This window comes from Geotrypetes seraphini, chromosome 2 (genome assembly GCF_902459505.1).
Source record: "Geotrypetes seraphini chromosome 2, aGeoSer1.1, whole genome shotgun sequence".
NCBI lineage: Eukaryota > Metazoa > Chordata > Amphibia > Gymnophiona > Dermophiidae > Geotrypetes > Geotrypetes seraphini.
In genome coordinates this window covers 154,092,618-154,117,387 of record NC_047085.1, presented here as the reverse complement: position 1 = coordinate 154,117,387, position 24,770 = coordinate 154,092,618, and the positions used below count along the sequence as shown (strand labels likewise).

Genomic DNA, 24,770 nt, shown 5'->3' with positions numbered 1-24,770 from the left:
TGCAGTATCAACAGGTAAGGCAAAGAAGAGTTTCATTACTAGTCTCAACATGTGAGAACCAAATGTTAATTGATTCAATATATGCCTAAAACTTGAAACTTGTCACTTATGGTGACTGAAATGTTTTCTAACTGAAGAGCCCTAGAGAGGGTAGAAGAAGTGGATCTAAAAAGATCATTGTTTCAGTTGTTTTGTAGCTAACTGGTTCTCACTTCCAAATTATCAAAGTAAAAGGAAAACCATTTAAATACTGCCATCTTCTAGTCCAATTTTCACAGTCTATAGAAAGAATACAGTACAAGGTTTATTAAATCAAATGCAGAATTTAGATCCAATGACAGCATCAAGACATCATTACTTTTATCTAACTGTAGGCTAAGAAGATCAGTCAGCTCCACTAATGCTCATTCTACACTATAACCAGCTCTAAAACCTAATTACCTTGGATGACACACCTTTGTTTTCTCTAAAAATTCTGATATCTGAGATGCCATTACTTTCTCTACCCCTTCGGAAACAAAGTAAGTTAGAAATAGGATGATAACTACCACTATTCGTCTCTTCTTTTTCCTGTCCTACATGAAATGGAGTTCTTTCCCTTGTTTTTGTTTTTAAACCACCTTGGTTTGTTAAAAGATAGGCAGTATATAAAGTTTTTAACAAATAATTAGAATGAAACTACAAGAAATCATTGTTTGGAGGTAGGGAAATACCTCTGAAAATTGACTGAGATGTAAGAGAGTATCATTCAAGATAATGAAGGGAGTAGACTTAGTGGATAAAGACAGGTTGTTCACCCTCTCCAAGGTAGGGAGACCGAGCGAGCACTCTCTAAAGTTAAAAGGGGATAAATTCCGTACAAAAGTAAAGAAGTTCTTCTTCACCCAGAGAGTGGTGGAAAACTGGAACGCTCTTCCGGAGGCTGTTATAGAGGAAAACACCCTCCAGGGATTCAAGACAAAGTTAGACAAGTTCCTGCTGAACCAGAACATATGCAGGTAGGGCTGGTGTCAGTTAGGCACTGGTCTTTGAACTAGGGGCTGCCGCAGGAGCAGACTGCTGGGTATGATGGGGCCCAACCCGACCATGTGCCCAAGGCCCCACCCCCAGGAGGGACCTAAGGCTCCCGGGCCTATTCTGATTGGCCCAGGCGCCTTAGGCCCCACCAGTAGGTGGAGCTTTGGAACGGATGTGCCAATCCGGCCTCATTCCGTCGTTGGCTGCCTGCCAGACAGGCGGGTTTGGCTCCCGTCTGTCCGGCCAACTACACAAAGGTACGGGGAAGGAGGGTGGGGGTGTCGGCCAGGGGGGTCGCGGATCGGCTGGGGGGCGGTCGGAGGTTCTTGGGGGGGGGCGGTCGTTGGGGGGATGGGGGTTTGCGTCAAGGGCAGGAGGGCCTGGGATCCCTCCTGCCCGTAATGTAGTGCGGGGTGGGGGTAGGAGGTCGCCGTGGCCAGGAGGGTTTGGGCTCCCTCATGGCCCAAACTAGCGGGGAGGGGGGGGGGTCACCAGGGCCAGGAGGACTTGGGCTCCCTCCTGGCCCGATATTGTCGGGGAGTTGGGGAGTCGGCGGGGCAAGAGGGCTTGGGCTCCCTTTTGCCCCGATCGTGTCGGGGAGTCGGGACCGCCAAGAGGAAGCAGCAGGACACTGGTAGGAGCTTCTACATGATGGGGGGGTCGGGAGGCTGTGGGGGTGCGAGCGGTCCTTCAGGGTGGAGGTGCGGGTGGGAGTGCGTGCGAGCGGTCCTTTGGGGTGGGGGTGCGAGCGGTCCTGCAGGGGGGGTTTGAATCGGACATCGGGGGGGGGCATCAGGCTTTCAGGGTGGGGACAGGACTTCAAGGGGGAGAGGAGAGTCGGGGCAGGCGAAAGGAGAGTCGGGGTGGCCAGAGGAGAGTCGGGGCGGGCGAAAGGAGAGTCTGGCAGCATGCGCGGTATACGGGTGTGCGCGGTATATAAAAATTTCTGTACATAAATTTGTATTTTTCGCGTGCTATACCCGTGTGCGCGTTTTACACGGGTGCGCGTTATCTACGTGAAAATACGGTAGTCTTAACTGCTTCTCAGAAAATAATTGGAGAGTTATGTTGATCATTATAAGAAACAGTATTCCTGCTGTTTAGCTATTAAATAATCCCAAAATTTTTGATCATCATATAAATAGGCTGGAATTGGACAGTTTGCTTGACCCATTTCTAAGGTATATCCCCTCAAATCAATCCAAATTAATGCATTGTCTGCATTTCTACAGGTCCAATGGATGCTACCCTTAATGCTAAAATAGTGAGGATAAAATATATTCAATTCTGGATAACATAGTCATTTTATTGAGGGATGTAAAATTAGCCAAGCATCTAACATAATCCTGGCAATTCTCTTCCTTCTCCTATCCTCTTAGTTTATGACCATATTAAAAGTCCTTGGCAATTATCATAAGTTGATCTACATACTGAGAGACACAAGACTGTATATTTTGAATGAACACGGCATCATGAATATTAGATGCGTACACATTCTCTCAGTTTCTTTCTGTTGACTAGTAAGTATGCAAATAAAAACTGACCCTTCATATCCCCTTGAACTGTAAGTACTTTAACTAAAAAGATTTATATAGCCACTCTTGTTTTGTGTTCTCTTGATGATGCATATAGTACCTCCCCTACCCTGTCCTCTTCTTTTTTTAACTTTTGATGTTCAATGCTAGAGTTTCTGTATACAAGCAATATCTGCCCTATATCAGAGTGCATAGAACACTATGACACTTAAACCGGAGAAGAAATGCCTAATGCACTCCAAGAAACTAATACCTATTAAGAAAAATTAAGACTCAAGAATGCGTTTTATGTATAACAATGTGTGGTTTCATAATCTTGCTTATTCTTGGAGAACACATACTTCAGGGGTGCCCAAAATGTCGATTGCGATCGACCAGTAGATCGCAGAGGTAATGCGAGTCGATCGCGGAATCCATCCTGGGCTCCAAGATAGACTCACGTTGCCTTTGCGTTCCATTCTCCCTGCTTCCCCACCAGGCCAGGTGTGTACAAGCACCGGGCCCACAGCCTTCTCCCCGACGTCAATTCAAACGTCAGAGAGGAAGTTCCGGGCCAGCCAATCACTACCTGGCTGGTCCAGAACTTCCTCTCCGATGTCAGCATTGATGTCGGGGAGGAAGGCTTGTAGGCCCGGTGCTTGTACGTGCCTGGCATCAGGGAAACAGGGAGAAATCAGCGGTGGTGGCTTCGGGGGGGGGGGGGGGGGGGCAGGGAGAAAGACAGACAGACAGAAAGAAAGGGGGGCAGGGAGAGAGAAAGACACAAAGAAAAAAAGAAAGGGGGCAGGGAGAGAGAGAAAGAAAGAAAGAAAGAAAGGGAGAGAGAAAGGAAGAAAGAAAAAAAGGAAGGAGAGGAGCAGGGAGAGAGGAAAAAAAAGTTGGACTTATGGAAGGACAGAGAGAGATTTTGGTTGGGGAATGGAATGATGTCTGAAAGAGAGGAAGCATGTAGGAGGCAGAAAGAAAGAAAGAAATATTGGATTTACAGTCAGAAGAAGGAAGTGCAACCAGAGACTCATGGGTCAATGATTGGCTGAGTGGCAGACTTCAGAGGGTGGTGGTTAATGGTATCCTCTCTAAAACATCGGAGGTGACCAGTGGAGTGCCGCAGGGCTCGGTCCTGGGTCCACTCCTTTTCAACATATTCATAGGGGATCTGACTCAAAGGCTTCAAGGTAAAATAACACTATTCGCCGATGACGCTAAACTATGTAATATAGTAAGTGAATGCAGTTTACAGAATTATATGGCGCAGGACCTGCTTACATTGGAAAGTTGGTCCTCAACCTGGCAGCTAGGCTTCAATGCTAAGAAATGTAGGGTCATGCACCTCGGAAGCGGAAATCCATGCAGGATGTACTTCTTGAACGGAGAAACTTTAACTAGGATTTCAGCAGAACGAGATTTAGGAGTAATCATCAGTGCAGACATGAAAACTGCCAATCAAGTGGAGAAGGCTTCATCTAAGGCAAGACAGATATTGGGTTGTATCAATAGAAGTTTCGTCAGCCGAAAGCCTGAAGTCATAATGCCGTTGTACAGGGCCATGGTGAGACCTCATCTGGAGTACTGTGTGCAATTCTGGAGGCCACATTACAGTAAAGATGTGCACAGAATTGAATCGGTTCAGCGGACGGCCACCAGGATGATCTCAGGGCTCAAGGGTCTCTCGTACGAAGAGAGACTGAACAAATTGCAGCTCTACACTCTCGAGGAATGTAGGGCGAGGGGAGACATGATCGAAACATTTAAGTACCTCACGGGACATGTCGAAGTGGAAGATGATATTTTCTTTCTCAAGAGACCCTCGGCCACAAGAGGGCACCCGCTCAAACTTGGGGGCAGAAAATTTCATGGCGACACCAGAAAGTATTTCTTCACAGAGAGAGTGGTTGATCATTGGAACAAGCTTCCAGTACAGGTGATCGAGGCAAACAGCGTGCCAGACTTTAAGAATAAATGGGATACCCATGTAGGATCCCTACGAGGGTCAAGATAAGGAAATTGGGCCATTAGGGCATAGACAGGGGGTGGGTAAGCAGAGTGGGTAGACTTGATGGGCTGTAGCCCTTTTCTGCAGTCATCTTCTATGTTTCTATGAAATCACCAGACAGCAAAGGTAGGAAAAATAATTTTATTTTAAATTTAGTGATCAAAATGTGGCTGAATTTATATCTGCTGTCTATATTTTGCACTATGGCCCCCTTTAACTAAACCACGATTGCGGTTTTTAGCACAGGGAGCCTATGAACGTCAGAAGCAATGCAGGGCATTCAGCACAGCTCCCTGCTCTAAAAACCGCCATTGAGGTTTCGTAAAAGGGGAGGGGTATATTTGTCTATTTTTGTATAGTTGTTACAGAGGTGACATTGCATATTTTAAAGTCATCTGCCTTGACCTCTTTGAAAAAAAACTCTGAATATAAATGATAATTAACATTTTCTCTGCGTAAAGTGTGCTTTGTGTTTTTTTTAATTTTATTGTTGGTAGATCATTTTGACTTGGTCATTTTAAAAGTAGCTCACAAGCCAAAAAAGTGTAGATACCCCTGATATACTCTGTCTTATAATGTTTCTTCCTCTAACAAGAACTTGGAATTTGAGAACTACTAATTTATCAGCCTGATAAAACCAAAATAAAACTATAATTAACATTTAGATGAAGTAAATTTAGTTCAGTTTATTGCAATAAATGCCCATCTGCTATAATAAAACCTTAGCGCAAATGCACATTTCAATCTCCATGTTCCGTGCCTCCTTGGTGTCGTGCCGCCGCATGCATAGTAAAAGGAGCCTGTGGCAATTTGCGACACATGCGGCAGTTTCCCCAGCTGAATAAGGAGCCTGTGACGATTTCCCTATCGTTACAAGGAGCCTGCGGCAGGTCCTGGAAGAGATGCTTCAGAAAACACGGGAGACTTCTCAGATAAGAGCAGGGAAGGGGTGCTGCTGGACAGGGGGGAGGTAAAAGGAAGGGAGAAGGACTATTGCTGGACAGGGGGAGCAGGGAAGGGACGCTGCTGGACAAGGGGGAGGTAAAAAGAAGGGAGCAGGGAAGGGGTGTTGCTGGACAGGGGGGAGGTAAAAGGAAGAGAGAAGGGCTATTGCTGGACAGGGGGAGCAGGAAAAGGGTGCTGCTGGACAGGGGGGAGGTAAAAAGAAGGGAGCAGGGAAGGGGTGTTGCTGGACAGGGGGGAGGTAAAAGGAAGAGAGAAGGGCTATTGCTGGACAGGGGGAGCAGGGAAGGGGCGCTGCTGGATAGGGGAGAGGTAAAAAGAATGGAGAAGGGCTACTACTGGTCAGGGTGGAGGTAAAGAGAAGGGAGAAAGGCTACTGCTGGACAGGGGGAGCAGGAAGGGGGTGCTGCTGGACAGGGGAGGGAGAGGTAAAAAGAAGGGAGAAGGGCTACTGCTGGACAGGGCGAAGGTAAAAGGAAGGGAGAAAGGCTACTGCTGGACAGGGAGAGCAGAAAAGGGGTGCTGCTGGACAGGGAAAAGGTAAAAAGAAGGGAGAAGGGCTGATGCTGGACAGGGCGGAGGTAAAAGGAAGGGAGAAAGGCTACTGCTGGACAGGGAGAGCAGGAAAGGGGTGCTGCTGGACAGGGCGGAGGTAAAAGGAAGGGAGAAAGGCTACTGCCGGACAGGGAGAGCAGGAAAGGGCTACTGCTGGACAGGGTGGAGGTAAAAGGAAGGGAGAAGGGCTACTGCTGGACAGGGGGAGCAGGAAGCAAAGAAAGAAAGAAAGGCCTCAGCGCCCCATTGTGCTAAAAGTTTACACATCTATTCTAGTTCCCGTTAATGTAACGGGCTTAAACACTAGTTTATGTATATTGCAGTATCATTTTAGTCTGACTTTATATTGATGTGGTCAGTAAAATGGAGTAAATTCTTTAGAATAACATATTTTATTGCATACATAAAACAAGTTTCTTCTAGAAGATAAATAATGGAAAATTATCAGATTTGATGTGGAAAGTGGAAACATTTTAAACATGTAGTGCCTGCATTGTAATTCTGTAGTTCAGATTGCTCAAGACAGTCCTGATAAAAAGAACAACATAATCTGCCAGGCTAAGATGCCTTGGAAAGTTTCCTTGTACAATAATGTTATTTCACTATTGAATGGTTGCATAAACAGTCAGCTCAGAAATAAAAACTGGTTGATGGTAAAAACACCTTTTATATTTCATTTCACCAAAAGTAACTTTAAAAAAAAAAAGCTGCCAAACCTGTCGTCGAATTTCCTCCTTGACTTTTTCCTGTGTTTCTGGCAGTGCTGGCATTGTTGCCATATTAGACCAGCGAAGAGGCTTTTTCACCTGTTTTATTTCTGTGTCCCCAAAAAGTTCCTTCACATGAGTAAAAAACACATACAAGACACGGTTGCTGATCTGTAAAAGAATAGATTGGAAAAAAGATTCAGTCTCCTAACATAAAGCATAGTTGTTTACCTGTAACAGGTGTTATCTAGAGAAAGCAGGTAGATATTCTCACATGTGGGTGATGTCATTCACAGAGCCCAGTATGGACAGTACTAAAGTGTACTGTCACTTTAAAAAAAATTTAAGTCTCGAGACTGCCCGTACTGCACATGCGTCGGTACCTTCCTACCCAATGTCAGCTCACAGGATCATCAATTCAGTTAAAAAAAAAAAGCTAAGATGACAACTAGGGTAGGAGGGCAGGTTGTGAGAATATCTGCCTGTTGTCCCTGGATAACATTTGTTACAGGTAAGTAACTGTGCTTTATCCCAGGACAATCAGGCAGTATATTCTCACATGTCAGACTCCCTAGCTGAAAGTAAAATAAGGGAGGAGGGAAGTTGGCTTCATGAAGAGAATAAATTTTGCAAAATTGCTTGGCTGAATCGACTATTTTGTCTGGAATGATTCTCTAAGCAGTAGTGAGACATGAAGGTATGAACTGAGGACCAAGTGGCTGACTATATATATCCTCAATGGGAGTGTAATGGAGATGAGCTATGGAAGTCACCATTGCTCTAACCTTATTTGCTGTGACATGATCCAAGCATAACAAAAAGAGGTACAGTTCACGAACCATATGGAGATTGTTCTCTTAGTAACTGGAGCTCCAAGTCTGTAAGGTTCAAAAGACAAGAACAGCTGTAAGGTTTTGTGCGATCCAAATAATAAGCAGGAGCACGTTTACAGTCCAATGTGTGTAGAGCGCAGCCTCCCCAGGGTGAGAATGTGGTCTTGGAAAGAAGAGAGGAAGAACTATAGATTGGTTCAGATGAAATTCCAAGAAGATCTTCAGGAGGAATTTGGGATGGGTACAAAGAACCATTCTATTGTGGTAGAACATTGTATAAGGTGGGTCTGATACAAGTGCTTGAAGTTCACCGACTTGACATGCAGATGTAATGTAGATTAAGAATACTACTTTCCAAGTCAGATGTTTGAGAGATGAAGATACAAATGGCTCAAAGGGCAGTTTCATTAGTGTTGAAAGCACAACATTAAGATCCCAATCGACTGGAGGAGGTTTGATTTGCAGTTTGGTATGAAAAAGGCCTTTCATAAATCTAGAAAATAATGGGTGCACAGACAAGGGCCTTTTAATCAAGGGATATGAAACATGCTAATGAACTCTAACAAAAATGGTTTTGAGGCCAGAGTTGGAAAAGTGTAGGAGATTGTTGAAGACTGATGAGAGAGGATGTGTGTCCAGGTGAAGTGATCAAAGAGTCAAACGAGTCCATTTGAAGCAGTAACAGAATGGGTGGACAGTTTTCTGGAGGCTTCAATTTATTTATTTAAAAATTTATATACCGTATATTAACTATACAGTTTACAAAGCTTACAATCATAAAACACAATTGCAGAACAGAATTCATAGAAAAGAAAAACGGAAAAACTTAACACAGGAAAGTGATAACAAACAATTGAGTTTTCAGCATTTTCATAAAATTCATCCCCCAATCACAATATCGCGAAATTCCAGGCAACATATTCCAAAGTTTAGCACCTGCCACAGACAGCATCGCTGATACAGGAACAGATAGTGTAACTACTTTGACAGAGAGAGAAACCACGCTGTAAGAGCCAAGGATTGGGATTGGGATGAAGAAGGGACCACTTGTTCTGAATGATCAAGGTTGGAAAAAGCAAAAGTGTGAAGGGTTCCTGGACACTGAGTTGAAGAAGAGGGAACCATGGTTGCCGTGGCTACCGAGGTGCTATGAAGATCATGGTAGCTGGTTGTTGGTGGAGTTTGAACAACGTTTTCACTATTAAATGAATTGGAGGGCCTAGAAGGCCGAATGGGCGGTATATAAAATTTTTAAATTAACTTGAAAGTTGTCGGTTCAGTCCAGAAGGAAAGCATCGGAAACTAAACAATTGGGAGTGTATATTCTGGGACAGAACACTGGAAGTTTGTGATTGTGAGGAGAAGCAAAGAGATCTATCTCCAGAGTTCCCCAAATGGCAAACATCGTAACATGGTTGAGTTGAGAAACCACTCGTGAGGTTGTAGGAATCTGCTCAGCTTGTCTGCTAGAATGTTTTGCTTTCCCACTAGATAAACTGCTTTTAGGATTATGTTGCAGGGAATTGCCCAGGACCAGATTTGTATCACTTCTTGACAAAAGAGGCAACCTGTTCCCCCCCTGCTTATTGATGTAGTACATGGCTACTTGATTGTCTGTTCAGAAGAGTACTATTTGAATGAGAATGTGATCTTGAAATGTATGAAGGGCGCTGCGGATTGCTTGCAACACGAGGAGACTGCTGTGAAGAGATTTCTCTTTAAGATTCTAAGAGCCTTAAATATGAAGGCCATTGAGCTGGGTCCCCCACCCGAACAAGGAAGCATCAAGTTGTCAATATTCTCTGATGAGGCGGAATGTGGAAAAGAAGGTCTCTTGTGAGATTGGTCAGTTGCAACCACCATTGAAGGAACTGATGGAGTGATAATGGCTATGAAGCTTGAGACCATTGGGTCGATAGTTTCCATTGAGGTTCCCCGATATGTAGATGGGCAAAAGGAATTACATGAACTGTTGAAGTTGATGCCCTGTGACCCAGAAGATGCATCATCTGACGTGCCATGATGTTGTGGAAAGCTGACATATTGTGGCAGATTTGAATCAGGGCATCTAGCCTCTGTTATGGGAAGAATGCTTGAGCTTGTATTGTGTCCAGAAGGGCTCCAATATAGTCCAGAGCTTGCATTGGTTGGAGATAGGATTTCTGTTAATTGACTGCAAAATCCCAGGAGCTCTAGAAGTCATAGTAACATAGTAACATAGTAGATGACAGCAGATAAAACCCCAAATAGTCCATCTAGTCTACCCAACCTGATTCAATCTAAAAATTTGTTGATTTTTTTTCTTCTCCTTAGCTATTTCTGGGCAAGAATCTAAAGCTCCGGTTCTGTTCTTAGGTTCCAACTACTGAAGTCTCCATTAAAGCTCACTCCAGTCCCTCTACACCCTCCCAGCCATTGAAGCCCTCCCCAGCCCATCCTCCCCCAAACAGCCCTATACAGACACAGACCATGCAAGTCTGCCCAGTACTGGCCTTAGTTCTTCAATATTTACTATTATTTTCTGATTCTAGATCCTCTGTGTTCATCACACGCATTTTTTAACTCCGTCACCGTTTTCCTCTCAACCACCTCTCTCGGGAGCGCATTCCAGGCATCCACCACCCTCTCTTCAATCGCTAGTTAAGCTGCTTGAGGTATCTGGGCCTTGATCAACTAGTCATCCAGATAAGGGAACACATGAAAGTTGTAAGAGTGGAGTGTTGCAGCCAATACAACTAAACATTTTGTAAACACCTTGGTTGTTGAAGCCAGGCCAAATGGAAGCACCTTGTATTGGATGTGGCATGTACCTACTCGAAAGCAAAACTATTTTCTGTGGGCTGGGAATATGTGTATAGGCCTCTTTGAGATCTAGAGAGCAAAGTCAGTCTTTCTTATCAAACAGTGGCAATAAGGCTCCCAGGGAAACCATTCTGAATTTTTTTCTTTACCAAATATTTGTTGAGCGCATGGAGGTCCAGAATTGGACGGAGGCCTCTGATTTTTTCCGGTATGAGGAAATACTTGGAGTAGAACCTTTGGCCTCTCTCCCATAGCGGGACTGGTTCTCTATTGTGAGAAGATCTGAAAGCTCTTGGTGAAGAAGGTTTGTCTGTTGGGAGTTGAAAAACTTTCTGGGAGGATGATTTGGAGCTGTGTTTCGTAGGTGACGGGTATAACCCCATCTCACAATCCAAAGGATCCAGCTGTCTGATGTAATGACAGTTCAATGTTGATGGAAATGAGCAAGACGACCCTCTGATGGGAAGTGACTGGAAAAGAAGTTGTAATACATTGAATAAGCTCTCTAGTAGCAAGTCAAAAAGATTGCTGTCTTTTGCTGCAATTGGATTTTAGACTTTTAAGCCTTTTGCTGCTTGGGCTGTCTTTGCACTGGAAGACTGGATGAGGTGCCATGCATCTTCATTAAGAGTAATAGGCAGAGTGCTCAGGATAGTCTGTGCATTGGAATATTTTGCCGTCGATAATGTGGACATACTGTAGATTGCTCATGTGTTTAGTGATCTTTTAGGTGGCTTTTTCTATTTTCTCCCCCAAAAGCTTATCTCCTAGGCATGGAATATTAGCCAACCATTCCTATACACAGTGGCATCCAAATCTGACACTCACAACCATGCCTATCTTCTCATGGTGATGGATAATACAGACGCTCTTGAGGTGATGTCAAAAGTGGCAAATACGGATCTGGCCATAAATTTTCTTGTTTCTAACAGGTCATTTGTGAGATGTTGGAAATTCCATAGCTGATCATCTGGGAAATATCACTCAAACTGTACAAGTTGTTGAGTTAATGACTGCATAAAAAGTCATGTAAAAATTATAACTCAAAATCCTACTGGTGAGCATTCAGTTCTGAAAGAGTTTTTGGTCCTCCCTTCTCTGCCTGAAGGGATACTAGCACAAGTTCTAGAGCTAGCTATTTACAGGACAGACTCCACCAGAAGTGACTGATGCTGGAGTTGTGATTTATCAAAAAACAAACATGATTAGACTCTATACCAAGAGTCTATTTTTCTTGGGGCAACAGGGCCAAAAGTGGTGCTTTCCAATTCTTAAGCATACTTTTTCTTCATGAGGTTATGATAAGGGAGTTTAAAACAGTCTTTTGGTGTCTGATCATAGTTCAGTGCATTGAAGAGCTCTGCCCTAGGTTCGGTCTCTGACTCCATTTTTATGGGGAGGGCTTGATCCATCTGATATATGAACTTAGTGAAGGAGAGGCTTTCAGGTGGTGATCTCATGCGAGGTGGTGGAGGAGATGGATCTGAAGAGAGTCCATATGACTCATTGCCAGAGAGTTCCAGCCACTTAGATGAAAAATTATGTGCTAAAACAGAATCATACTCTTCGATGCAACATTCTGGTGATAGTGAACATTGAGATGGTCGACGGGCAGAGCATCGAGGTCTTTGTTAAGATAGAAAAGAGCATTGACTATGCTACCAAGGAGAACATCAAGATGTGCTTCAAGACATTTGATGACACTGATATGAAGATGATCTCTAGGAATAGCTTAGATGTCTGGATGATGTCTCTCTCCTCAACCTCAAACGTTGTCGGTGGGGAGTGCAAGATCTGGCTCTCAATGTTTGTGTCAAGCACTGCTCGAGCTGGGCTAGTATCGATGGTGCCATTGCAGTTATTTGATCTGTCTGAGACTATACCATGCTAGCCAATTCCCTTTTCACCATTTCCCTGATTTGCTCTTGAAGCGAGAACACTGGTACAGTGGTGGTCATTGATACAGATGGTGCTGGGTGTCTAGGCATTGGTGACCTCAATAAAGAGGCACGCTTGCTAAGAGACACTACCAGTAAGGATGGTGACCTCGATACTAAACATCGGTGTTTTGAGTGCACTGATGGTGTAAACGCCTGATAAGATGCTGATGTCATCTTGAAGGGGAAGCATGTCTATGCTACTTAGCCTTTTTATTGAATCACCTGATGGCTGTTTGGGTGATGAAATTGACGTCTATCAAGGCACTGATGTTGATGCCAATTTCTATACTGAAGATGGTGCCCGCATGTCAGTGTCAGCTGTGCCAAACATCTCCAATGTTACCGATATTGTCCAGAATAACTTTTCAAACTGGAGCTGCCTTGCCTTTAGTGACCATTCTGAAGTGTGGAGCAGCACAGACAACTGTCTACATGGTGATCAGGACCCAGACACTGAACACACCAATTATGTTGGTCAGTGACTGAAATGGCCCTATTGCACCATGTATACTGCTTAAAGCCACCAGGCCTCAACATGGAGGGGAAGACTGCTGATGTGAGATCAAAGGACTCAATGTTCCAGTAGGGTTGAGAGATATTGAAGCCAAAAAACGCTCAATGCCCTCGGTGTGAGAGAAGGCCCAAAAAACAGTCCTTTCAAAAAAAAAAAAGAAAAGAAAAGCACTAGAAATGAAATAAAAAGGAAAACTATGATGAAAAATAAAGCGGGAAGGCAGAAAAATGGAAGAACTAAAAAAAAACACAGCTTCTTAGCTCCATGGAAGACTAAGAACTGATGGTCTTGCGAGCTGATGGGCAGGAAGGCACTGGCACATGCATGGTATAGGCAGTCTTGAAACTTAAAATTTTTATAAAGTGACAATATGCTTTAGCACTGTCCATACTGGATTCCATGGATGACACAGAAACATGATGGCAGATACAGGCTAAATGTCCCATCTAGTCACCCACCTGCTTGTTCTGGGATGATATATTTTCTAGAAAACAACTGCTATAACAGTAATGTATTCCTGAAGGCAGCTGATTAACAAAAATCTAGCATCAAATCTGGGTGCTCTTTTAACTAGCTATTCTTCAGAACTCAAATAACTACAAATTGAGGACCTTGTCTTTCCTCTACCTTACCCTCTCCCAAAAGGTTTCCTTGATGAGTGAGGGATTTGAACTCCTTTAGATATGCCCTTGTTTGCCCTCTTGACAACAGGGCCTGAGCAATATACCTCCATATCAAACAGCAGCCTACAGTAAACAGTTTTATTTCAAGCAACTGGATAAAAGCAGTATGGCTCCCATATTAATCTACTTGAGTACAATGAAATAAAGCTTAAGATATGAATCCCTTCTACCATGATAAAATCTTGGAATATCCAGAAACTGAGAGGAAATCATAATTATAGTAATCTTGTCTCATTCTCATGTGAACTGATTAATGTATACTCCCTAATAAATAAAAAGGATTGTTTGGGAATTGGTTATGTTCTTCACAAAGACATAGTTTAACAATGAAAGGAAGACCAATATTGCTAGAAGTTTGTTGTTCTGCCCCCACCTTATGTGAATACAAGCAAAATAAGATAATAACATAGCCCAGACTGACAGAGTAATCTTCAAGAATCCTCAGAATACCAGCCAGGTAAAATAACCTTAGCTGGGGCAATCCTCATTTATTCTACTTATTTTTTTTATATTTCCTTATTTTATTTTTGTGTTTCTTAATTTTTCTTTATATTACTTTTTGTGCAAACAGGTTTTAGTATATTTCTTCTTGTGCAATAAGCATAGCTTAAAGCTTATGGCTACTTAGCTTTACAGCTGCACCTCTTCCAACGTGTGTCACATTACAACTTTTCTCTTCAGGGAAATATAAGCCTTTAAGCCAGGGGTGCCCAAAAGGTCGATCGCGATCGACCAGTAGATCGCAAGGGCAATGCGAGTCGATTGTGGAGCCTATGGGAGTTGGAATTAAGAGCGGATGCTGTTTTCTGGATATCCATAAAGCTGAGCATTTCTCTATGTTAAGAACTAGATCATTTTCCTGCAACCAGATCCCCAATGGATCCAGTTAGTTCAAAATTTTCATAACCTCAGACAGGTCCCTCTTCATAAACACTATGACTTGGATATCATCTGCAAAAAGGTGGAATTTATAGTTCCAACCATCAAATATTTTGGTTAAAAGGGATCAAATATAGATTAAATAGAAGGGGAGAAAGAAGTAACCCTTGTAGGACTCCAGTTTTTAACATCGTTCAATAGAATTCAGAGTTTTCAGAAAAAACAATTACATTACATTACATTACTGACTTCTATTCCACCTGTACCTTGCAGTTCTGTGAACAATTCAAAAAATAAGATGGAGACCACTCTAGGACTGTTGAACTCACCAGCAGTTTAAGCATTTTGATCTGAGAAACCATATCCAAAGCAGCTTCAAGTCAAACTGAAGCCACAATGCATCATATCCCTGATCACCTTTAATCAATCTTGGATACCATCACCTCAGCCAAGAAACTGAAAGTAATCCCACATCCTGGGGGCTTTCTGGGTGCCAAATCCGTAGATCTTGGTGAACAATTTAGAGGTTCTTTGCCTGCCCTAATGTTGAAGTAGGCTTCCAGATATTCTAAGGACCAGGAGAAAAACCCACATGTTCTATGGACAGTTCACTACCCAGTCTAGATTCCTAGGAATTGAACCAATGTGGACGTGGCCCTCCAGTTGTCCTGCTCCAATTTTGCCCTAGTAAGCCAAGAATCCAGATAAAAGTCAATCATACCTTCTTGACAAAGGGAAGTCATTACCACTGCTAACACTTTGGTGCTGTAGCGAGATGTATAAAAAAAGCACCCTGAACCAGAAAGATCCAAGGAGAAAAGGAATTCTCGTAACTGCTATGATCACTGATTTTAGGAATTCATATCAAACCAGAGAACCCAAAGCCCTTGTTGAAACTTTAAGATCAAGAATAATTCAGAAGACATCATCACAAGACAGATGGGATATCAACTTCAACCTCTCTCTGCCACCAGGGTTTGTAACTTTGACTCTGTCTTTACAGTGCCAACTCTACCATGCACATCTCTTCATAGACAGAATTCCATAACACTGTATACAGGTTTCAGAAACGGGTGTGAAGAATTCTAAGAAACATCTATTCTCATTATACCAAAGACCTATTCATGGGGGATAGCTCTGATGGATCTGTCTGTCCACTGGAATTATCTTAGAGAAGACCTGCTGAATTTCACCAGGAAGAAGCAGAACTCCCAGAGGCAACAGTAAGACCATTTATCATTATTTTATTTAATAATTTATATTCCGCATATCCTACAATTCTATGCGGATTACAAATTATTCAGGTACTCAAGCATTATTCGCTAACTGTCCCGGCGGGCTCCCAATCTATCTAATGTACCTGGGGTAATGGGGATTAAGTAACTCGCCCCCGCAAACACCGATTCCACCCCTCAAATATCTATTAAATTGATATGAAGACCATTTCCCTTGAAAACAAGTGAGTTATGATGAACTACAAGGATAAACTCTTCTGCTTCATTAGGAGATTTAGGAGTTTCTTTTAACACAGGCTTTCATTTTAAGCTGAGTTCAAGAACAATTGTGGGTTTTGAGTTTTTTTTGCAATTTATTCTGTTATATGCATTTTTGTGTTTGTTACTGACTAGTACTGTGTTACTGGCAATTTTTTTTTAAAGTATTTCTTACTGTATATTGAACAGAACTAACAAGGCAGTGTGAATTTTATACATGAATAAACAGCATTTGCACCAAACACTCCCATTTCTTTTTCTTCTCAAGGATACAAAAGTTTTTCAACTGATGGATATTTAGTATATCTAAGTACTGATATATCTAAACTTATCTCCTGTGTAACACTACAAAGGGATGGTATAGTTTCTGAAAATTTAAGATGTCAGCTAAAACTTTTAGAAAAGAAAAAACAAATCTATATTTTTCTTGGTTTTGTTTTCATCTATCTTGTTTCAACATTTCTTTGTCTTCTAGTTCCTCTCACCATTTTTCTTCTGCAGCCCAGACCCAGCCTAAACCCAGCAGGCACTGCCCCTCTGCCCAGAATCAACCTCTAATTGTGGGCCTTCCACCTTGGACTGGCAGCACACACTGAATTTTAGGCACTCAGCAACCTCATATCTAGGTTTTTCCAGTTCTTGAGCTGCTACAATATCAACATTGTACAAAAATATTCTATATCATTAAACTATATAAAATTACATATCATTAAGATTTTGAAATCTGTAGTTTATGAATTCCTTTTCCTGGACCAAATACATTCTACAAGTTTGAAAATTTTGGCTCCAGAAATCAAGAAATTTTAACCTTTAAAATAATGTGCAATGTACTATATAATTTGGTAAGTATGATCTTCGCTAATTTGAAAAAAAAGTTATAATACTACTATGCTTTTCATGTGAAAAATGTGGAAGCAATCATTCTCTACTTATTCTGTTTGTAAACCTGACAAAAGGGGAGTTTTTACTATTAAACTAGACCTGGTGACGGAACACAGGATTCACTTAATTTCACCTAGGCCTCCACTGAAAATGCAGCAAGAAAATGAATGATACCTAGTGGGAACATAACATGTTTAATGATGTATACAAGGACAACTGGTTTGTGCAAGGCTAAAGTTCTATATAATCTAGATGAACTTCCTGAAATTCATAGTAGATTAAAACATGTACCTGGACAGTAGGGTTGAGTACAATAGAAATGTTCTGGATGTTCATTTTAGTTTCCAGTTCTTTAGCAATAACATGGTCCATGTGCATTATAAGCCAGGAAATAAGGTAGTAATTGCACTCGGGTAACTCCTTCAGCAAGCGCTGGCACTCTTGCACTCTTTCACCTTCTGAGCTCTTCCCACAGGCCTCTTCAAAACGGAGCATCCGTTCTTTAGTAAGTACATTTTCAGGCAGTTCTCGCAGGTATTGCTTTAGTAGACTAGCTACTGTATGGGGCTCATATTCCTCTAAATTTGGAGACTCTTCACGATCATAACATGCTTTTAGCTCATCCACCTTCGATTTTATTCCTTAAAGATTCCAATAAAAAATAAGTAAACGTGCATGATAAAATAAGTAGAAAATAATATACAGTAGTTGTACATAGCCCAGTTACAGCAATTGGGCATGCTTCAAGTCTGAGAGAGTCATGGATTGACATTGACCTAGAAGGTTTATCATTTAATCACCTATAGTTCTACAATGCTGATGCATACAAGGTGCCTTAAGTGTAAAAGGTTTTATCCCATTTTTTTCTTAGATGTTTCACATCATGTGATATCTAGGGGATCAACAAATTAAAAACTTCCCCAAATTAGTTAATATAATACACAAATTCTATTGGAATTTATGGAACAGGTTGGGAGACTTTATTAGTCAGCTTCGACACAGAGAAGGCTTTCAACTGGGTACAGTGGTATTTCATATATGCAATGCTACATGCATATAGGTTTATGGGATTTTTTGTGGATACAATTAGAACACTGTATAGCAAATCTCAAGCACATCTGAACAGTTTATGATTTATTGGTGTATGAGACAAGATTGTTATTTGTTGCTCATTATTAATTTAGACTCTAAACCCACTTATCTGAGATATTCACAGGAATCTGGAAATTAAGGGAATTGTGGTGAGAGGGATGAGAACAAACAAAAACTGCAGACAATGTACATGATGCAGGCAAAAATTTATTATCCCAAAATAAAATGCAGTAATATAAAAACCTTATTACCAACCAAGGGACCCTTGTCTGCAGTTTTTGTTTGTTCTCCTGCTTCGCTGTTTATTCTGCAGATCGGGGTGAGACTGTTTAAACTGGCATTGTTTGCAGATGATTTACTAGTATATCTTCAGGATCTGCAACATTTATTTATTCAATTTTCAATACTAGTCTCCCAGGGGAGCTCAGAACAGTTTATATTGATTTATTCTGGTACTCAAGCATTTTTCAATCTTTCTAGAGATTTTCCAAGAATATGGGGATTTAGCTGGGTTCTGGTTAAATTTGGGAAAATAAAAGGCATTGCCAATGACAGGTACATAAGAACTGCCACTGCTGTGAGTCAGACCAGTGGTCCATCATGCCCAGCAGTCCGCTCACGCGGCAGCCCTCTAGTCCAAGACCAGCACCCTAACTGAGACTAGCCCCACCAGCGCACATTCCTGTTCAGCAGAAACTTGTCTAACTTTGTCTTGAATCCTTGGAGCGTGTTTTCCCCTATAACAGCCTCTGGAAGAGCGTTCCAGCTTTCTACCACTCTCTGAGTGAAGAAGAACTTCCTTATGTTTGTACGGAATCTATCCTCTTTCAACTTTAGAGAGTGCCTTCTTGTTCTCCCTACCTTGGAGAGGGTGAACAACCTGTCCTTATCTACTAAGTCTATCTCCTTCAGTACCTTGAATGTTTCGATCATGTCCCCTCTCAATCTCCTCTGTTCGAGGGAGAAGAGGCCCAGTTTCTCTAATCTTTCGCTGTACGGCAGCTCCTCCAGCCCCTTAACCATCTTAGTCATTCTTCTCTGGACCCTTTCGAGTAGTACCATGTCCTTCTTCATGTACGGAGACCAGTGCTGGACGCAGTACTCCAGGTGAGGGCGTACCATGGCCCGGTACAGCAGCATGATAACCTTCTCTGATCTGTTCGTGATCCCCTTCTTTATCATTCCTAGCATTCTGTTTGCCCTTTTTGCTGCCGCCCCAGACATCCTATATTTGTGCATGAGATTTTTGTTACTGACATGCATCACTTTACACTTATCCACGTTGAACCTCATCTGCCATGTTGATGCCCATTTCTCGAGCTTGATTATGTCACATTGCAGATCTTCGCAATCCCCCCTGCGTCTTTACTACTCTGAATAACTTTGTATCATCCGCAAATTTAATCACCTCGCTCATCGTACCTATGTCCATATCATTTATAAAGATGTTAAAGAGCACGGGTCCAAGCACCGAGCACTGCGGCACACCACTGGTGACGCTCTTCCAGTCCGAGTATTGTCCATTTACCCCCACTCTCTGTTTCCTATGCTCCAACCAGTTTTTAATCCACGTGAGTATTTCACCCTCAATTCCATGGCTTGCAATTTTCCGAAATAGTCGTTCATGCGGAACCTTGTCGAACGCCTTCTGAAAATCCAGATATACAATGTCGACCGGATCGCCCTTGTCTATCTGTCTGGATACTCCTTCAAAGAAGTGCAGCAAGTTCGTCAAACACGATCTGCCTTTGCTAAAACCGTGCTGACTGGCCCGTGTCCGTCAAGGTGATCAATGATGCTGTCCTTAATCAGTGACTCTACCATCTTTCCCGATATAGAGGTCAGACTCACCAGTCTGTAGTTCCACGGATCTCCCCTTGAACCTTTCTTGAAGATCGGTGTAACATTTGCCACCTTCCAAGTCTTCCGGAATCTTTCGGTAGCTTGATGAGATTGACCACTTGAGTGGAAAATCCCCAAACAGCTCATTTAACTAATTAGGTATACAACTCCCAGGAAATATACAAGAGGTGTATTTGGTCAACCGCCAATATCTGCTAGGGTTACTAAACAGAAACTGGAGGGATGGCGGATGCTTCCATTGTCTTCATCAGGCAGGGTTAGTACTTTTTCAATGATAATATTTCAGTAATGACTTTATATTTTTCAAATTCTCGCTCTAACACTAAAGGCCAAAGATATTGCCCAATTAAATAGAATACTTTTGAAATTTTGCTTAGGGGGCAGGGTCTCTTTTCTTCAAAATCACTGAGCTTTGGAATAACCTTCCTGCCCTGCTGCGGAATCTGGGCTCCTTCCAATTATTCCGAAAGCATCTGAAAACCTGGCTTTTCTCAAAAATGTAAATCTCACCACCCCCTTTATAACCACTAATTCTTATTATGTTCTTCCCTCATTTATTAAAGTACCTGTAAACCGTGCCGAGCTCTATCTTTATGGAGAGGATGCGGTATATAAACTTCAGGTTTAATTTAGTCTTCAGCTGCTTAAAGATAGGATCAGGAATCATGAGGGGGAGGTGCAGAAGGAGAAGGGAATGGAGCAGCAGAGGATGGAAGGCAGGAGAAGCATACTCCAGGAGCGTCCAACTCAAACAGCTCAGACTGGATAATGAAAGAGGTGGAGGAAGTTCCTCCTGTCTCAGCAGGTTTGTCTGTAATGCCAGAGGATATGGAAATCCAGGAGCGCTTGCCTGAAATTTGTAATGTCCCAGAGGAAATACAGATCAACTAAACCTGTGTGAGTTTTTGTGCATCACTCTCTTTAATGTGCCCTGGTTTGACTGCAAAAGGAATTTTTTGGTGTGTGTTGCAAGTTACACTCTTACTTACCTGCTTTCTTTTAAAAACAAGCAGAGGGACCAGCCACCACTATCGGGAGCCCATTAACTCGATCCTGCCAGGTGTCTGAGCTCTGCCCCCCTCCCCCCCTGCAGTCCGCTGGGGAGAATCAACTGCCTGCTTTCTTTTAAAAAAAAGCAGAGGGACCAGCCACCACTATCGGGAGCCCATCAACCCGATCCTGCCGGGTGTCTGAGCTCCGCCCCCTCCCCCCGCCCCGCAGTCCGCTGGGGAGAATCAACTGCCTGCTTTCTTTTAAAAACAAGCAGAGGGACCAGCCACCACTATCGGGAGCCCATCAACCCGATCCTGCCGGGTGTCTGAGCTCCGCACCCCCCGCAGTCCGCAGGGGAGAATCAACTGCCTGCTTTCTTTTAAAAACAAGCAGCGGGATCAGCCACCACTATCGGGAGACCATCGACCCGATCCTGTCGAGTATCTGTGCTCCGCTCAATAACTACCTGCTTTTTATTTCCAAGCAGCGGGATCAGCAATCGCCACTACAGAGAGCCCATCGACCCGATCCTGCGATTAAGAACTGCCTGCCTGCATATGTAACTGCTAGACATATGTTACCATCAGTCATACAATTGCTAGATGAAAATTTAACCACTAGATGTATGTGTAATTGGTGAAGTCTTGAATTAGGACTACTTAGGAATTTTTGAGGCATATGTTATCATCAGAGACACAAATAGCTGTTAAATGCATGAGTAACTGATAGCTACATGTGTAATTACTAGAGACTTGTCGTAGAACTGCTTAAGATCTATATCCTTTTGGACCACCTTCAAAACCTACACCAAACCAGTCAACAACTATACAAACAATAACTCAAGAATTTACAGGGAAACCATTACACTTCTGTGCTAGGAAGAAATACCATACCCTGCAAACATGAATCTCCTCCTGATTTTCCTGATCTGTCTGCTAATTGGCAACATCAAAGATGTTAACTCCCTCCACCCACAATCACAATCAATCAACTACCCGGATCTCTCACTTTTACACATCTCTATTCCACAAGAAAACATAACAAATCACATTACTGCTATCTCAAATAAAAGAAGACACCAACGAACCTTTAAAAAAAGAATAAGGCAAGTAAAACCCATCAAAACCAATACCGCTACCAAACCTATCACACCCACATCTGTCCCCTGTGCATACCTTAATACTAGATCTGTCAGGAATAAAGCCTTCCTAATTAATGCCTGGATCATTAACAAACAAATAGCCTGCCTTTTACTAACTGAAACATGGTTACTATCAGAAGATGATCCAATAATAATTGACCTCCTACCAGACAATTTTAAAATCCTTACGCTAAACCGCGTGGGAAAAAAAGGAGGAGGTCTAGCAATTATTCTTAAAGATGGATTTGAGTTCAAACTATTAGATTCCAAAATGACCAACCAACTAGAAATTCTAGCCTGTAAAATTAGCAACCGTCATCTAGAAGAATCCCTATCATGCATATTATTCTATGTCCCACCAAAAAGCTGGCCAAAAGCCAAAGAAGACTTCTGTGCATTTGTCCTAAACAATTCACTCGGTTCTTCTTACAATATTATCGCAGGAGACATAAACTTACACCTAGATGAAGAGGACAATACAAACGCGAAAGAGTTTAAAAACTTTCTATCCCTACTCAATTACAACCTCCCTCTACCACACAAACACATGAAAAAGGCCATCAGTTAGATATGGTAGCCATGTCCACAAAGGACATCCCAAACCCTGCCATCTCTATACGTAAAGGCATCTGGTGTCATGATATCTGGTCTGATCATTTTACTTATTATTTCAAGCTAATCTGGTCTTATTCTAAATCTAAAACACGCCCAATAATAAAGAGAACATCACACCAGAGGCTATATTAATCCAATAGATTTCTGGTCACAATATGAATTGCAATCAGAGATAGAAGAAGGAATCGATTTCTGGGATCACTGGATGACAACCAGCACATCCATTTTAGATAAAATCGCCCCTATATGCAATAGCAAAAGCAATGCAAATAAATATAACAAATGGTTTGACACCGAAATTCTAAAACTGAAACAACTAGCTAGACGACTAGAAAGAACTTGGAAAAAAACAGGAGAACTAACAGACCATAACAAATGGAGAGCTAACATAAAAATCTACAAACAAATGATAAAAGACAAACGTAAAGCATTCTACTCAATTAAAATCAACTCATCTTGTAATGGTTCACAAGGAATCAATACAAAAAAACTATTCAACCTGATCACAAATTTATTTGAAACCGCTAGCTACACCACACCCACACACAATTCTAAATTACCCTCTGCAAATGACTTAGCACTACACTTCGATTTGAAAATTAAAAACCTTAGAATTCATTGTTCAACAAACGACCCTAGTGATCATCCGATACCTAACACCCAAGGAAATGATACACCGGCAGACATGATCTGGAGCTCCTTTCAAGATTTAGAGTGGAACAATTACAACAGACTATATAACAAATACTCTAAATCCTATTGCGTTCTGGACTCATGCCCCCCAGAAATCATGAAAGCGGCACCTTTAGTATTTAAACTATCGTTGATGCAATATTTGGCTCATAACCTAAAAACTGGGAAGTTCCTCTCTAATAATGGTCACATAATAACCCCAATTCTAAAAAATCAAAAAGAATCTTCAGCTATAATATCCAACTACAGACCAGTAGCATCCATTCCGTTTATTGTAAAAATTATGGAGGGATTGGTACACACCCAACTGATGGATTATCTGGATCAGTTCTCTCTCCTACATGAAACTCAATCCGGTTTTAGACCGTTATTCAGTACTGAGACAGTAATTGCGGCTATTTTAGACAATCTGCACCTACTGTTTAGTAAGGGCCTTAATGCCCTGGTTATGCAATTCGATATGAGTTCTGCCTTTGATCTAGTAGACCACGGGAAACTGCTGCAATGCCTAGACGCCATTGGTATCAGGGACGAGGTGCTGAATTGGTTCCGTGGCTTCCTTATGTCCCGCACTTATCAAGTACGTTTTAATTATGAACTTTCAGATACCTGGAGCAATCCATCCGGTGTGCCACAAGGGTCTCCGCTATCTCCATTGCTCTTCAACGTCTACATGTCCTCACTAGGCACGCAGCTAACCCAGTTAGGGATAAAACTATTTAGTTATGCAGATGATTTTACGATCATCATCCCTTTCGTTAATTCTATCTCTGAAACTATTCCTAAAGCTTCAGAAGCCATAAACGTGATAGAGCACTGGATGACAACCTTTAGGCTCAAACTTAATTCAGAAAAGACAACTTTTTTCGTTGCTTTGCCACATCCGCTTGACACCAAATCACCACTATGTATCAATAATCTTAATTACCCTATCCAACCTACCATAAAGATACTAGGTGTAACTTTGGATCAGTGCCTAACCATGAGAGACCAGGTGGACTCCTTGATCAGAAAGGGATTTTTCACTCTCTGGAAACTCAGATCCATTAAAGCTTATTTCGATACAGCAGCATTCAGAACCCTAGTCCAATCCCTTGTACTGAGTCTACTTGACTACTGTAACATCGCCTATTTAGCAATTTCCCAAAAGCACATGCAGCGTTTACAATTGATGCAAAATGCAGCGGTCAAACTGATCTTTGGGCTGAGGAAGTTTGACCATGTGACACCCTACTACCGGCAGCTGCATTGGCTGCCAATAGAGGCGCGCGTAAAGTTTAAATTTGCCTGCTTCTGCTTCAAAGCACTACACGGACTTGCCCCTAAATATATAACTGACCTTTTCGTCTTCTCAGCCAACAGACACAAGAGAAGCTCACATTCCAACTTCGTTTCCCCCCCCAGTGAGAGGTTGTAAACTGAAACACACCATGAACATCTTCTCTCGCACCAAGCAGCATCATGGGGTAAAGACCTACAACAATTGCTTTCGCCCACTACTTATGAGGAATTTAGGAAACGTCTGAAAACACACCTGTTCCTAAAGTATCTAGACAACTGATCCTCTCTTCTCTCTC

The 24,770-nt window shown here is 42.2% G+C and overlaps 1 protein-coding gene across 3 annotated transcripts in view; it reads right to left on the bottom strand.

Annotated features, from left to right (window-relative positions):
• RALBP1 (ralA binding protein 1) overlaps positions 1-24,770 on the bottom strand; it is a 112,433-nt gene that overhangs the window by 45,847 nt on the left and 41,816 nt on the right. For all 3 annotated transcript variants that reach the window (XM_033934061.1, XM_033934060.1, XM_033934062.1), the window contains exons 4-5: positions 17,088-17,437; positions 6,780-6,941 (exon numbers count right to left, since the gene is read on the bottom strand). In XM_033934061.1, the coding sequence (XP_033789952.1) occupies positions 6,780-6,941; positions 17,088-17,437 (512 nt within the window). The remainder of the gene's footprint in view (positions 1-6,779; positions 6,942-17,087; positions 17,438-24,770) is intronic.